The sequence below is a fragment of the Mytilus galloprovincialis genome, chromosome 3, assembly GCF_965363235.1.
Source record: "Mytilus galloprovincialis chromosome 3, xbMytGall1.hap1.1, whole genome shotgun sequence".
Classification (NCBI taxonomy): domain Eukaryota; kingdom Metazoa; phylum Mollusca; class Bivalvia; order Mytilida; family Mytilidae; genus Mytilus; species Mytilus galloprovincialis.
The window spans coordinates 26,577,859-26,594,509 of NC_134840.1; the positions used below are offsets into that span (position 1 = coordinate 26,577,859).

General features: G+C 34.6%; 1 protein-coding gene and 2 long non-coding RNA genes across 3 annotated transcripts; 1 reads left to right on the forward strand and 2 right to left on the reverse strand.

The window, feature by feature from the left end:
* Positions 1-430: 430 nt before the first annotated feature.
* LOC143067562 (uncharacterized) lies at positions 431-6,759 on the reverse strand. The gene is made up of 2 exons (XR_012975973.1): positions 6,525-6,759; positions 431-962 (listed from the first exon to the last, which is right to left on the reverse strand). It is a non-coding gene; the product is annotated as an uncharacterized LOC143067562 (long non-coding RNA).
* A 940-nt stretch (positions 6,760-7,699) lies between these two features.
* Positions 7,700-10,324, reverse strand: LOC143067561 (uncharacterized). The gene is made up of 3 exons (XM_076240905.1): positions 10,195-10,324; positions 9,489-9,588; positions 7,700-8,757 (listed from the first exon to the last, which is right to left on the reverse strand). The coding sequence occupies exons 2-3, from the start codon at positions 9,583-9,585 to the stop codon at positions 7,928-7,930; spliced, it is 927 nt and encodes a 308-aa protein (XP_076097020.1). The 5' UTR covers positions 9,586-9,588; positions 10,195-10,324; the 3' UTR covers positions 7,700-7,927.
* Positions 10,325-14,221: 3,897 nt separating this feature from the next.
* Positions 14,222-14,612, forward strand: LOC143066372 (uncharacterized). The gene is made up of 2 exons (XR_012975581.1): positions 14,222-14,440; positions 14,562-14,612. It is a non-coding gene; the product is annotated as an uncharacterized LOC143066372 (long non-coding RNA).
* The last annotated feature ends 2,039 nt before the right edge of the window (positions 14,613-16,651 follow it).

Consider the following 16,651-nt stretch of genomic DNA (forward strand, 5'->3'; position numbering starts at 1 on the left):
GTCGGGGTTGCCTTTTCTATCTTCGATTTTTTTTTTTTTTTTTAAATATCTACGAAAATTACATAAAACCCTCCTTTATGCAAGTCCTAGAACCCCCGCTGTGCAGTGTTACCGAGTATAAAGTACGCAGCTTGCCTGAAAAATGGTTCTCCTTTATTTTAACATTTATTTATGCATTACTTAAATTTCGTAGATTCGATAGTTCAGGCCAAAACATACGAGAAGAATTTCATTTTTTAGCAGTTGTTGGTACTTTTTGTAGGATAAAAACATTGTACATTACTGAGATACAGTAATATAGAATAACATATCCAACACCAACAGACCCTCACTAAGGAACCTATACAACATACAATATTATACTTCATTTGGAGATATATTTGGAAATTTATAGAATTCCATTTAGATACTTTTAAAATGTATATACAAATATCGTTATAACTAATTTATTTGATTTGTCATTGTGACGTATTTTATGATTACGTGTTGTTGTTTTGGTCTCCTTTGGCCTCTTGGCTTTCGGTGTAACACGAAGCTACTATCTTTTTCAGTACCTTTCTCATCGGTTCGTCTATTTCATCTCTAACTTGCAAGAACACTTTGATTTCCTGTTGTATAAAAGATGAATCAGTCTCTACACACTGCAGTTCGTATGCTCCCATTAGTTTTGTTTTTCGTCTCACCCTTGAATGTACAAGTTCAATGATAAGTCTCACATCCTTTACTTCGTCTGACGTAAAATTCATGTCACTTAAAACTGTGTCTAATGTAGAAATTACTTCTGGTTTGTTAAAGTCTCTATACAAGAATTTTATGTTATTATATCGAACTCCTTTGTTTTCTAGTCTCGTCAAAACCTCGTCAAAGAAGACCGAGACATGATTCATTAGACTTGTTGCACGTCTGTCTCCTGGTCTGACAAGAGTATGCAACAAACCAATCAGTCTTTTTTCTTCATTCACCTGAAACATAGATTTAAGAATTGTATATTTCGTCATCGTCTTGGTCGAAATACACTGATGGATGCGATCAATTAGTCTTTGGACAATGCGCTTTTATTTATTGTTGTTCACATTAATAAACAGAAAACACGTCCATATACGTGTATGTTAGTGCTACTATTTAAGGAATGACTGTAATATTTTTTTCTGTCTATGAAGAAATAACATTAAAAAAAATGGTGCACACTGAATAACGCGCGTAGCGAGTTTTTTACCAGTGTGCATCACATTTTTTATGTTATTTCGAATAGACAGAAAAAATATAACAGGCATTTCTTATAATTTAATTCTAAATTCCATCTTAAACCATAGAAAATCACGAAAAAACGTTGATGACGTCACGGTCACATGACTAAATTATGTCTATGGGCTGATAACAAAATAACGTCAACCAATCAGAAGACGCGTTACATCTAAAATTAAATTATATGATGCTATGAGCAATAATGTATAAATTGTTAATGTATCAGTGGGGGATTCGGGTTGGAACCTTTTATTTTGGACGATCGATGCATTTGAATGGGGACATATAGTTGCCCCCTCCCCTTTTGTCCTTGGTTAGGAACCCCCTTTTTAAAATGGCTGGATCCGCCCCCTGTGTTTAAATTGTAATAATTAAATTTTGGCTACGCGCGTTGTTCAGTGTGCACCATTTTTTTAATGTTATTTCTTCATAGACAGAAAAAATATTACAGTCATTCCTTAAATAACCATGCAAGAACCACGTCCATATAATATGTGGCTGTGACTAAAAATTGGTACGAGCGAACATTTTGTGTCCATTATGATGAATATATATTTTATCTTTTTTGTGCAGAATACATGAATGTCATGAATAGCTAAGTCGACTATATGCATAATCTTTGAAACCCTCTTTTTATTATAATTTAATGCAAGACCTAATAAAAAGGGTTGAAGTAAGCAAATATTATTTAAGGTAGTATTAAAGTCTTCTGACATCTTTGTACAATAACATAAAATAATCGATTCCCATTTTCATTGAAATAGGCTTTTGAGGCAGGCCAGAGTAGCCATTTATTTGGAAGCCTGTTCATTCAAATGAAGTAAAGTACCCGATTTCATCTCATTGTTTAACAAATTCAGATTTTTGTTTCTTCTATATTTTATTAAGGCAAGAGAAAGTACAACTACCTATTTTTTATCTTTATTTTTCAAAATCATTTTGTAAGAGCTATGTTTTCATATTTTATCGAAATGCTGTCTTTTAATTTTCATCTTTCTATTCGACGAATTTTGTCTCTTCTGTGTATAACTAAAAACTTACACAAAGTATGTCAATCTAAAAAAAATACTAATATATTTAAGAAATATATCATGATTTTACCACGGGTTGGCCCTTTATGACAAATATTTTACCCAAAGCGATAGCGAGGGGTAAAATATCGGCATAAAGGGACAACCCGTGGTAAAATCTAGATATATTCAAGCCCCCATGAATTATTTCGATTCTAAAAGGTCAAATACAGCAGTTCTTTTGATCGAAGCGCTCTAGGTGGAGGCAAATATTTTCCATTCCCATAAATAAACGCACTATTAAATTGGCGTAAAAGAACGGAGCAAACTGAATTAGTGACATGCTTAAACTATTTAAAATAACGTATATAGATAGTTTTTAATTAATTTAAATGATAATTTACTTATATGTCTTAAATTTTTCAACAAATGTGGCCTATAACACATTTTACCATCATTTGTTTACGTTTACGTTGTGATGATTTTCGGATTTAAAAGCGTGTTTTTTCCCGTAAAATGCTCATATTCTAACGTCATCGTTTTATGACGTCGCGAAACTCATTCATAAAAAAGCATATGACGTGGGAGTACGATCGGAACAGCCCATGCAATATGTTCAAATTTTACCACGGGTGTTTCCTCAAAGCGTTTGAAGGACGTCATGTTAGAATTTTTAATCATCTTTTTTTCAAAAGTACGATAAAGTTAATGTCAGCATAGTGTGAGGTTTTTTTGTGTTTTTTTTTGTGTTTTTTTTTGTATGTATTCTATGTATGTATAACTATGTTAACCAAAAAACACAAATTGGGTCCGGCGTTTTGCGTTTCCGCAAATTGGCATTACTTTTTCGTGAAAAAAAGATGACGATTCCGGAAAAAAAAATTTGCGTTTCCGCAAATAAATATCTTACTTTTCCGGAAAAAAAGTAACTATTCCGGAAAAAATAATTTATTACTTTTCCGCAAATAATTAAGGAATACCCATTGATCGAAAGCAAAGCTATGATAAAAAATAAATATGTTTTAAGGTAAAGGTCATCATAACATGTAAGTAAAATACATCATTAATTAATATAAATGTATGAAAACGTATGTTCAAAAATATCTTGATATGAGTTAATAAGTCAGTTCTTGCAGAATATTTGTAGCCAACACGTCGTACAAATTCCATAGTAGCACATTCACCGTTTACAAGTTTTGTATTTTGTTCAGGAAGGAAGTCCATCTTCTACTTTTCATATTTCCGAACGGGTGCTTTTATAGTTAGAGTTCTCATCTCTATGTAAGATGTTGTCTTCAGTTTCAATAACACATCGACAAAGATAAATATGGTAGGATGACTAGCGTTAAACTGCTCGTTCAGGTAGGCACAAAAAGACTCGACACCATTTGTTGTTCTCTTTTCCTCGGGGTCAGGAGGTGACGCCCAAATAGTTGGTCGAAATCTGAATTGCCATCTATATAAAATTCCAATATTTAATCGGCAGACCTCATGCATTTATCGTCAGATGGAGCATCGACAATTAATTCAAAAAGGCATTCTTCAATAATGTCAGTTGGCAAGTAAGCCAAACCAAAGATTTTTCAATGAAGTTAAACTAATGCTTACCCGAGTCAACTAGTTATATCTAGTAAATTGTAGCTATACTAAGATCAGAACATTTTCTTTATTAAATAGAAAAAACAAATAATTTATCATATATGTACATTCAAATCTTTATAATTTACCAGGTAAATTTGCGGAAATGTAATAAATACAAATTGCGGAAACGTATACTTTAAATTTGCGGAAACGTAGTATTGGGACTTTGAAAAATTAGCGGAAATGCAATACGCCCATTGGGTCACCTAAATTAATCTATTAGGTGACAATTATACAAACACGCGATTAGAATACAAGACAAACAAATTAAAACCTACATAGCAGAACTAAATTATTTGAAATCAGTTAACGTTGAACTTCCTACGTCGAACATGAACGAAGCCTTCCGTTCAAAGAAGTTGATATTTGTTGGTGCTTACATACCTGCAATTATTGGTATTATTTTTTTTTAAAGACAAAAGCATTTTGTCGAAAGAAACAAAATTTGTTATTTCGTGTTATACACACATTTATGATGGTCTCCAGGGAAACGGTATCCTATTCCAAAGCCGTATAAACACAGTAAAGGACGGTTAACCAACGTATGGAGCAATAAACATTTTTGAGAAAAATTTAATGTTTATCTAAGATTGTTTTTAGCATACGACCGATATATTATTCGAGGTAGATATGTTTTTATGGGACGATATATAACATTGTATTAATCTCAACCATTAAAAGGTTACAATTGTTATCAATAACCAAATATTGCATGACCAATATAAAATTTGAAATATGTAGAACGTATTTTTAGTTATATGCTGTTTGCCATGTGCATACAGTATTGGCGTTCAAATTTTATATATACAAATGTATACATGCCATCAAGTTTTAAGGTTCATCATAACCTTTTGGCTAAAATGGCCGTATTTACACCCCAAATTTTACTCTGAGTACAGACTAACCTATACACCTGCAACAGTTTTAAGGGATGGCAGGAACTAGATATATAAATTTTCAATGCATTTTATGTTTCAGAAAATTATTAACTTTTCTAGATTTTGCTATCCATTTTTTTTCGTTCCTGCAGAAGGTGCAAAAATTAACTAAGTAGTGAAAACGATTGAGAAGCTCCCCTCATATAATCAATGTTGTGAGTAGTATTGATTTAAATGGACAATAGATGGACAATAGACACCTGTAAACAATAGGTGATTTAACAGGTTTAAACTGTGTAACTGAGTGGACCGTATCAAATGAAACTCGGGTGTTTGTTTATTTTGCTATCTTCTGCAGACTGAAAAAAAATGCACATCAAAATGCAGGTAATTTTTCCATTTTCTGAAACGTAGACTTTATATAACTTTTATTTATCTAGTTCCTGCCATGCCTTAAAACTTTCCTAAATGTACCAGTTTGTCTGTACTCATAGTAATTTTTGAGGTGTAAACACGGCCATATTTTTCAATTCCTTATGATGAACCTTTAATAACGAATCATAAAACCTCGAGAATATTCGATAAGCTTATACATGTTATATAAACAGAGCTTTAACTTATGTCGAGCGAGGTAAACATCATTTCAGTGAGATACATGATCTGGTCAAAACCATTCAAATATTTGTTTAGCTATTAGTATATATATTTACATACAGTTATTGACAATAGATACTTACTAATTCGGTAAAATTTAAATGGTTCGGTCTTCTGAAGACCAGATTAATTGGCATCTCACAAATACTGTAAATTTAAAATCTTTTGGGCTTCATCAAACATGTTATATTAGGGCTTTTCTCTTTTCATTTTTTTTTAATTGGCAGTATTATACCTGGGTTCATGATTATCGACGCTCTCCATATAGTAACGGGAAATTTTTTTCCTGATTTCGAAACTCTGTGACATCTTTTATTTAAAGAAATGGTGGATATACATGGAAGAAGTACGTAAAACTTGTCAAACCTCATAACATTGTGTACCAAGTCAGGGACTTTTTATATCAATTAATGTTCTTCGTTGTTGTCTTTTTTGTATGACATTTTTTTGGGGACAGTGTTGTGTCCTTCATTTTTTTATGGGCTCCTGTACTACAGTAATTCTTTATATGTTTTTAGGTTACGGTGTTTTCGGTTAGGTATATAAGATGATGTAGTATGAGTCAGAGAAACCTCTCAACCCAAGTCACATTTTTTGTAAAAAGTAAACCAGTAAAGGTCAAAGTACGGCCTTCAACAATGAGCCTTGGTTCACACCGAACAACATGCTATAAAGGGCCATAAATTACTAAATTACTAGTGTAAACCCATTCAAACAAGAACACTAAGAGTTTAATCTATATAAGAACGAGAAACGAGAAACGCCTATTAACCACAACAATAAACGAAAACCTATGAAACAACAGTCCCCCGTCTTTGGAAAGGTACATATATGCAGCGTGTTTTAACGTTTTTTCAAACAGGCCAGACCTTCACCCTAACCTTTTATAATACTGTAACAACACAACTTAGGAAGACACACTATAAAATACCAATTGAAATGGCTTAACTAAATCAACTTGAGGCATATAAACAAAAAAACAACGGTTTATTTCAGGTAATGGTAAGTTTTAAGGCATCGGGTTATTATAAAAAGTAGGAACTAGTATGTGTAATGACTTGGTTTTAGGGTACGGGTAAAATTAGTATATGCTTACCTTTATTTCATATTGCTTTGCCCAAAGCTCAATTTCAGCAGTTCTCTTCAATATACTTTCAAAATCTTTTTCTAAAACAGCTGCTTTTTCCTCTAGTTGTGTTAATTTCCTGTCCATAAGAGGCGAAACTATTTTTTTAGAAGATTCGACAACATTATCGCTCTCCATATTGAATCATGTGTACCTGGCAGTATAGTGATGATTTGTTGGGAATTGTCATGACGTCGCTGTCATTGACAAATGACGCCAAATTATACCGTATTATTATGAACAGTTTACGTGCAGTGTTTTTGAGACAAGAATGATAATAGTTGGTTAAAAGATAAAGCATTAAACTCAGTATAAGATAATCACTTAAAAATAACGGTATATCAAATTACAAATGCTCAAAATAAATGAAAAATATAAAAAGTAAAATCACAAAAAAACTGAACTCCAAGGAAAATTCGAAACCGAAAGTCCCTAATCAAATTGCAATATCAAACACATCAAACAAATGAACAACAACTGTCATATTCTTGACTTGGTACGTTTCTAATGTATAAAATGGTGGATTGAACCTGGTTTTATGGCCACCTAAACCTCTCACTTGTATGGCATTACCGTCAAATTCCAGTTTTATTAATTATTGTTTGATCCTGTTGGCAGTACTTGTTTCAGCCATGTCAATATCTGTTTTACGGGTTTTTTTTCTACATCGATTGTAAAAAAAAACACTAAATGTTTTATCGTGACTGATAAATATTACAATTTACAATTTATTTGTTCTTGCTAAAATGATCTATCTCGCTTTTCTTCCTGTTTTTAAAGCTCATAGAACAATATATAGTGTACTGCTCTATCATGTATGTAATTCGTCCCTCTTTGATGAATGCCACTGACATTGAGATTTAGAAATAAATTATCACAAAATCATTCCACGAAAATAGTGTAGTACTGAATAAAGTTCACAATTCAAAATAAAAACTTTTAATTGCTCATTGAAAATGCTGATTTATTAATTTCAAAATTACATCCATGCTATATATGTGGTCCTACCTCTCCGGGTAATTTCACAGACAAAGTGAAATGTTCGTGCAAACAGTTCGTCTAGATGTTTTCTGAACAAATAACATGTATGATATAAGATTAAGTAAGCTTTGGGTGTTATATTAGGTTATATAGACGAATTAAACTAGAAAGTACAAAAATCTTTATTCTATTATTAAAATAACTATCATAGAATTATTAAAAAAACATACATTCAACGGTACACAAATTTTGTTCTTTTTGCGAAAATAGAGGTATCTGATCATTATCACAGTTGAAACTTCGCTAGCACCAGGATTTGCGTAAAATGACCGTCAATCCTAAAAGTTTAGTCCAGTCAATATTATGCATAATGCTTTGACATTTTTAGAAAATCAGACAACTTGATTTTTTAAATTTTCTTTTGTTTCGGAGATAATCATGCCCTTCAATGGATTTCTGATGTGTCTCACTATTGTTAGAACTATCTTTATAATAAAAATAGCAACAGCTATTGACAACAAAACGATGGTAAAAATTGTGTTTCTGTTACCCTCAGAATAGTTTTTGGTCAAACTTCCAACCAGAGCAACAATGACTACACAGTATGGTGTTAAAGTGTATCGTGTGTATCTGTCCCAAAAGAAAAAGTCTAATACAACAAATACAAGGATCTGTGCAGCAATAACTGAAAGAGTGACGGTTCCGCCATCATGAACTGATAGGTCTAACGAACCTCTGTATATGAGTACCATGCTTAAGTTCAGGTTTGTTGCAATTGTACACCACGTGGCGTAAACGGATAATCCATTTTGGACCAATATACGGGTTAACCAAATATCTGCTTTCCTTTCTTGCTTTTGAAGGCTCTGAAGATTTTGATCCAAAGCTCTGTAGCTTAAGAACAGACACATGTAAAGAGTAACGTACATTAAAAACAAAATCGCTAGACATGGCTCCAAATGTTGCCTGTCAAACAGAAAAATCCAGGCTAGATTCATACCCATGTTGATCGTAAAAATAACGAAAAATGGTGCCGACATTAATTCTGGGTTGTTGAATACGAATCCTGATTCGGTCTTCCGGAATATATTGACTATTGCGTAAACTAGCCATAATGTTTCCCATATATATATGACACCCCAGATGCTGAAAGTCCAACCGGCTGGTGTAACCTCTTGGTAGTATTTGTCAGATATGTCTCCAGTATTGCTCTTAAAAATTGCTGGAATGAAATAAAAACAAATTGTAAAGCAGGATATATAAGCAACTGATAAGGACAGTGGTGTTGGAAACATGTCTACCAAGTTGGAATGTCTTCTGTTCATTTATTCCTAGTGGAGGACCAAAATGTGAAACGAATGGACGTCACCGAGAGCAAAAAATCACATGGCAATAGGTCAGGGAAGCTTAAAATCAAAACGTTAAAATGAACCCATTACAAATCGCTTTTCTAACTGCATGGGTAATCTGTTTTTAACACATACATACTAATTTATGAACTACGATTTTTCTTATGTTTTGCATGATATTTTCCAAATCTTTATATTCTTGTAAGAAGATAACTGTATTGTATTTTAAGCTCCGACGGCATCAATTTGGGATTTGATGGTCGCAAATTAAGTTTACTTTGCCGCGTTAGCGGAGACAGTAAACGGGTATTTGCGACCATCAAATCCCCAATTGATGCCGTCGGAGCTTAAAATACAATATTGTTATCTCCATTCTAATGAAACTGACAGAAAACAACGTTAAAACATGTATTTAAAATCTGTCATATGCCGTCTGCGCTTGCGCGTACGTTCCATAGCATCAATTGTCAATGATGCCATGTAAATAAGTGACGTTATCCAATCAAAATGAACCTTACAAACGTTGTTGCATTAGAATTTATGTTCTTCATCAGTCATGTCAGTAGTTGTTAGATATAATAAATATTTTGTTTTAAATACTTACCATTAGGGCCGCCTCCAGATAGTGAATTAAAGATGGTTGCCACTGCGTACATAACACATGCCGCTACCAGTAACACCACATAAGTTACGCGATCCATTTTCTGAAACAAAACAAAAAGTATTATTATTTTATTAATTATGCAATCGCTATAAAAAAAAAAACACCTTTCAATTCTAATACTCAAATTGCGTTGCTGCAACTAATTATTCATTTAGTATAAACAGTAGCTGTAGCAGACATTAATTGTAATATCGAAAACTGAGTTGTTGGCCGTGATAGTTCTAGGAATAAAAACGATACGAATGCAGAAATACGATTTTACACTTTTAAATTTTAATCTATATGGTTTGTTAAACATGTTAAACGTGTTTATGACAATGTTACAAGTTGTTTGATCTTGATCACAATTTAAAAACCATTAAAACCAGAGGCTTCTGATAGTTCAGGCTACATAGAGAGTTGAAGGCCGTCTTAGTAATTAATTCTTTCCTCTCTAAATAATTTGCATTTAATATAATTCATACGAAGTTAGAAATAATAAGGCTATACCTTTCATTCAATATGCACAAACATACATTAATTGATTCTTAAAAACAACCTACAGAAATGTTAATCTCTTATAATAAGTTATAATTTTACTGTTGTCGTTTATAAAACATAAAATAATAATTATTCATGCTATTGAAGAATGAGTAAGTTTTCTTACCGTGTGAACCTTTCAAAAGTTTCTTCAGACTGTTATACAAATGTTAATGGTCTTGTTTATATTTAAATGTTTCATAACATACTTGCATAACGGTAACCTAGACCTCGTGAACGGACACGTGTTTTCAAAATATCACGTTAAGTTATAATCTCATTAGATTGAATTCTTTTGTGAACTATTTCGCCTCAATCCTTTACAACTTCACTAGTCAAGTGTTTGTTAGATTTACAAAACAGAACTTTATCAGGCCAATGACCTGTACACTTTCCGTTTGTGCCTTATTATTTCGACATTAAAGTAGTTCATGGGAAGGTTATATTGACAACTATGGTTGTGTTTAAACTATAATGTATATAGAATAAACATAAACGTCTTGTAAACCTGAGAAAAGTTTTAAGAAGTTGTATGATATAGATGAAGGAACAAAATTGTAATTGCATTTTGTGTTTATTTTGTTTCTTCTGGATTTTGGTGTGCTTCCCTCCTCCTTGTTGAGATATTCTACATATGCAATTGAATATTGTACTGGTTAACAGAAACAATGTGGACCTTATAAAACAAATGTTTTGTTTCTTTAACCATATTTTATAGCACGCAGGCTTGACATTTTTTTTTAAAATTATAGTAAAAGTTTATCAACCTAAAGACCATTTACGAAAGGACATCAAAGTTTATCAAAGTAATGAGATGATTATCACTGTTTCTTTTCCTCAGGCAAAGACGTATAATTATATGTTAGTTGTAAATCCTTGCTTCAGGTTATATATACTTTAAACTCTGTCTTCGCGTGTACGTGTACTCAAACTATTTTATATAAGGACTTTAAATTCTAAAATCATTCAATTTATTTATGTTCTCATTCGTCACAGTCATCAATCGAATATAAAATGGTTACTCCTTAAACCACAAAACTAAGGCTATATTATAAAAAAAAATACCATACCTCACCAGTTGTGTAGTTAACTTACATAAAATTAAAGTCAGCCCGTCATCATATGCCATCTGCACTGACCGCTGCCATGTCGAAATACACAAAGCAAAATAGAAACATTCAGAATACATATGAATGAAATATATAGAGGCGGATTTAGGGGGGGCAGGGGGCCAGCCCCCCCCCTTTTTGGGCAAAAATTTGGTTGCTTATATAGGGAATCACTGACGCGTGATTAAAGGGGCCCCCCTCTTAGGTCAGTCAGTGGGCCCCCACTTATAAAAATTCCTGGATCCGCCACTGATATATTTATATTCACCTTATAAATTGTTGTTTAGTTGTACTGTAAACTGAGCTTCGAATGATTATAAACTAACAGTAGTTTGATAAACAAATAAATCTTATCTCGCTTTTGAAGTTAAATGTCCAACTCGGACCAATGGTCAGTGTTTATCGGACTTTGGGTGCGAACATGTAGGGTGCGAAAGTGAAAGGGGGCGAACATGAATGGGCGCGAACGGACCCGGATTCGTGTTTATCAAAATAAACATATAAATACACGTGCAAGTACACGTGGTTATGATCAAATGTAGGCATGTCACAAGTTAGTTATATGGAAGTGATCCGTTTGCGCCAAAAATGCGTCCTTTTGCGCCATAACTTTTTTCTCCAATACTACGTTTGCGCCAAATGTTTTGAAATTATATTGTATCATTTGCGCCAAAAATAAATCATACGATTGCGCCAATTAGAAGAAAAATGAATCCCCTACTCCCTTAATTTGAACTTCGGACCAGCAGTTTACACGCAAATTACGGTTTCCTTTTCTGAAACAATTTTTTTCTAACTGCTGCTGCATGGGCACTTCTCAATTTAATGTATCATAATAATGTAGTAGCTTGTAATTTCACTTTATTGTCCAAAAACACAAATATTGAAGGATGAAATGCATAAAACAGTTCATGATAATTCCTAATATTAATAATGACCATACGCATGTTGGGAACAAAGCACTGTGTCAACAACATATGTGGCAAAAACATAGTCAGCAAAAGCTTATACTTTCTTGTATATTGGCATATCTTTATTAAATATTCAGCAAAGCAATAAGTTTTTATTCTCTCTCTGTACATTGACTGTCTAATGAATTTTAAGTCATTTCTCTCCGGATTCTCATCTTCATGGTGAAATATCCGGACATATGATACTTTTTAAGCCAAGAATAAGAATAAATATATTTAAATCGTTAATATTTATGATAGATATGTGTACTGGTAAATTGACGCAAATGAGTTCCAAATATTGGCGCAATTTGAACATTTTGGAAACAAAATTTGGCGCAAATGTTACCACTGAAAAACAGTAATTGGCGCAAAAGAACTGCTGCCGTTTATATTGTAAAGCAAACTATTGTTCTATTTTTGCTTTTGTAAAGATATGAGTATGTGCATTGCATGTTAACTTTAAAAAAATCAAATGTATTACTGAAATACCATAAGAAAACAGATAACCATTTTTAACCGGATTTTTGCGACAAAAATGTCGGTATTGATTTGATGGGCGTCAAGTTGGTTACCTATTCCCTATTCCCTATTCGTTACCTATTCCATATTCCCTATTCGTTACCTATTCCCTATTCCCTATTCGTTACCTATTCCCTATTCCCTATTCGTTGCCTATTCGTTACCTATTCCCTATTCCCTATTCGTTACCTATTCGTTACCTATTCGTTACCTATTCGTTACCTATTCCCTATTCCCTATTCGTTGCCTATTCGTTACCTATTCCCTATTCGTTGCCTATTCGTTACCTATTCCCTATTCCATTTCGTTACCTATTCGTTACCTATTCCCTATTCCCTATTCGTTACCTATTCGTTACCTATTCCCTATTCCCTATTCGTTACCTATTCATTACCTATTCCCTATTCGTTACCTATTCATTACCTATTCCCTATTCCCTATTCGTTACCTATTCGTTACTTATTTGATTTTTTAATATCCTTCCCCCTTTTTAATTATGGCCTGGAACAGTTTAATATGGCTGCCGTTACCATGGAAACGGCACAATTGTGAAAAAAAAATAAGTTTTTGTTTTTTGGTGAACTGTTTGGATATGCTTCAACTCAGAATCATCATATTTTAAAACAATGTAGGTGCCCACTTTATACAGGTGTTGGATGATTTTGGCGATCATTGGAACTACTATGTTGCCATGGAAACTACACCAAAATTTTCAAAATTCTCAAAACTTCATGAAACTTCACAGTAATGATGAGCAACATTGGTAGATGTGGCATTTGGAGTTGGAATTTCCAAAATAGGTCTTGTTACCATGAAAACAATGCAAAAAGGTCAAAAATAAGAATTTTGAGTAAACTGGATGAAACTTTACAGGAATGGTGACTGGCATAGGCAGAGTTGGATTTTGAAGTTAGAATTTTCAAAATGGCCGCCGTAACCATGGAAACAGCAAAAATATCAAAAATTTCAAAATGTGCAAACTTAATAAAACTTTGCAAAAATGTTACTAGACATCTGTAGATGCTCTCTTTGACTTTGGAATTGTCAAAATGGCTGCCGCTCACCTGGTAATAGGGGGAAGGGTGCCATCCGTTATTGCTAGCAATTACAAATCTAGTTGTTAATACTCTTACATATGGTAATAGTTTTAAATTTGTTGAGGTAAAATGATCTTTTTATGACCTATTTATATGTGTTTGTTATCAACCGATCCTTTTACTTGATGTTCGATACGCATTTGTTCCTTACTTGTTTTTTATACGTTCTACCTTTTAACTGCTTTATGTCCGTATGTTTGAAGATGGATCTTGGTTCGACGGGATGAAATCACCGTGTTAGCGCTTGCATAAAAAAGAAGATGTGGTATGATTGCCAATGAGACAACACTCCACATTAGACCAAAATGACACAGAAATTATCAACTATAGTTCACTGTACCGCCTTCAACAATGAGCATAGCCCAAACCGTGTAGTCACCTATAAAAGGCCCAGACATGACAACCTCATACAATTCAAACAACAAAACTGACGGCCGTATTTCATATACAAAAAAATAAACGGAAATATGAAACTATTCTGTTACACCGTTCCGTAATTTATATAGTTCGTTTGATTATATTCTTAATCTATTTATGTGTTCCAACCTAGGAGGATTATTCATCTTTAACGTTAAAACATCGTACCGTCGCTACCTTTCCCTCTCTCAAACTGAACATTGCAAGGTCATACCAGTTCTGGAGAACTTTTCAAAGGACAAACGTCATCTAGGACACAATTCGTGGCTAACCACAGAGTGAGTTAACTTTACAACATTTTCTCGGATTCAACGGACTGTGCTATCTATTACTTTTGACATTTCGTTTTAATAACATTAATTGAACACATTGTAAAATTGTATTTTATTTGTTTTTCAGCTTTTTACCATATGTCAGATTGGTTCATAATTAAAGTATCAGCACCTGATAGTCTTTTCTCCTTGAGCCCAATCGTCGGTTATACTTAATGGTCAGGCCATTACAGTAAAAAGTCTACAACTTGCCTGTTGTGTCTCACAGATAACGCCACTCCACTTTAGTTATACAGCTACATAACAACCTACCTGTTGAGCCCTGCATGTACGCGTCATCCCTTGACGTACAGTAAATTGACGACAACCTGTCTTTACATATCCAGACAAGGAACGACAACGTAGCAACGTACATACGTACATACCTTTATACTGACAGTGGACTACATATCTTGTGTGAACTCGACAGCAACCCAACAACGTTGAGTCAACATGGATCCCAGTTATGTGGAACAACAAGAAGAGATTCAGCCCCAAGATGGAGATGTCCCTGAACTATTAGAAAACCCGTCTAATACATCACAGTCAGATGAAACTCCCGAGGCTAGGCGAGTACGTGACCTCACGGAAAAAGGACAAGGAGCTTTCACTGAAAAACGTGACAAGTTCTGTCAGGAACTAGAGGCTCTCTGGGCAGACATTGAATCCCAGTTATTGGAAGTAACAACGCCTCCTAACGATCTCCAGCAACTCCTAACAGTCCAGGACAAACTTGTTAAAGCCTGTAATAATTATCGTAGGCTCACAGATGAATACCTAGACTTTCTGAAAAGGACCCGAACATTGGAGAGTCAAAAAGAAATTGATGCGTGTAAACTCTCTTTGGATTTACGACTGTCTAAAGTGGAGCTAGTTATGGAAAAACTACACGAGCATCGCCTCGCTCTAACAAAGGCCAAATCCACTAAATCAAAGACCTCAAGGGGTAAGAAAACCTCGCACAGCGGTAGCTCTAACGTGTCAGACATGTCAAGCCTGGCACGGAGAAAGCGAGCCAAGGCAGAGGCTGCAAAGTCTAAGATAGCATTTGTCGAAAAACATGCCCTTATCCTACAACAGGAAGCAATGTTAGAAGAACAAGCCCTGTTCAGACAAAATGAAATGGAACAGGAAGCAGCACGCAAAAAGGCTGAAATGGAACAGGAAGCCAGTCGTAAACAGGCAGAAATGGAGCAAGAAGTCGCTCAACGTAAACATGAGGCCGCACAGAGAACAGTTCAGCTAGAACAGGAGGCCGCTCACAGAAAAACGCAATTAGAACAAGAAGCTATGCGCAGAAAGGCTCAAATGCAGCAAGAAGCCGCACGAGTAAGCCGGGAAAAGGCCGAGCTTAAAGCCAAATATAACCTTCTTGAAGCACAGAGAGAAGCTGCAGCCGCAGAAGCCGAGGCGCGTATCCTGGAATACGATGATAGCCAAGCGTATAGCGATCTCCCTGACGAAAAGGAAGACCCGCTCCAGCGTGTGCAAGATTTCGTCAATAAACTTCCTGTATCAACTGTTGTAAAAGAAGTAACAGGACCTCAAAAGAAAAAACAAATTCCTGTTAAGATCGAGCTGAGTCACGAAGCACCAGCGTTCGTGCCGTCAGTGGCACTGAACTTGCTGTCACAGACATCTGCTGTCTTACCTTCCGATACTAAGTCACCGGAAGTTACCTTAATCCCAGATCTGGAATTAGTAACTGGCATACAGAGACTAGGCCTTTCGGATGAGAGCCCTACTGAACACCAAAAACAGGGTGTTAAAGAAGCGATCCCTGTCTTACGCACAAAACAAGACTTTATAGAAGAGATCCCTGTTTCACACCAAAAACAAGGCGTACTAGAAGAGATCCCTGTTTCACACCAAAAACAAGGCGTACTAGAAGAGATCCCTGTTGCACACCAGCAACAAATCAACTTCACATCGGAGATAACTAGATTCCTCTTACGTAAGGACCTGCTTTTCTCCCGGTTAACAAGCTTTAACGATCGGGCAGAATCCTTCCATACTTGGAAAGCAAGCTTCAAGAATGTGACTGATGAGTTACAAGTCTCTGACTCAGAACAGATCGATTTACTGATCAAGTGGCTCGGTCCAGAGTCTGCTACACACGCCATTAGCATAAGAGCGTCGAACGCCAATAATCCTACAATAGGTATACAGAGATTATGG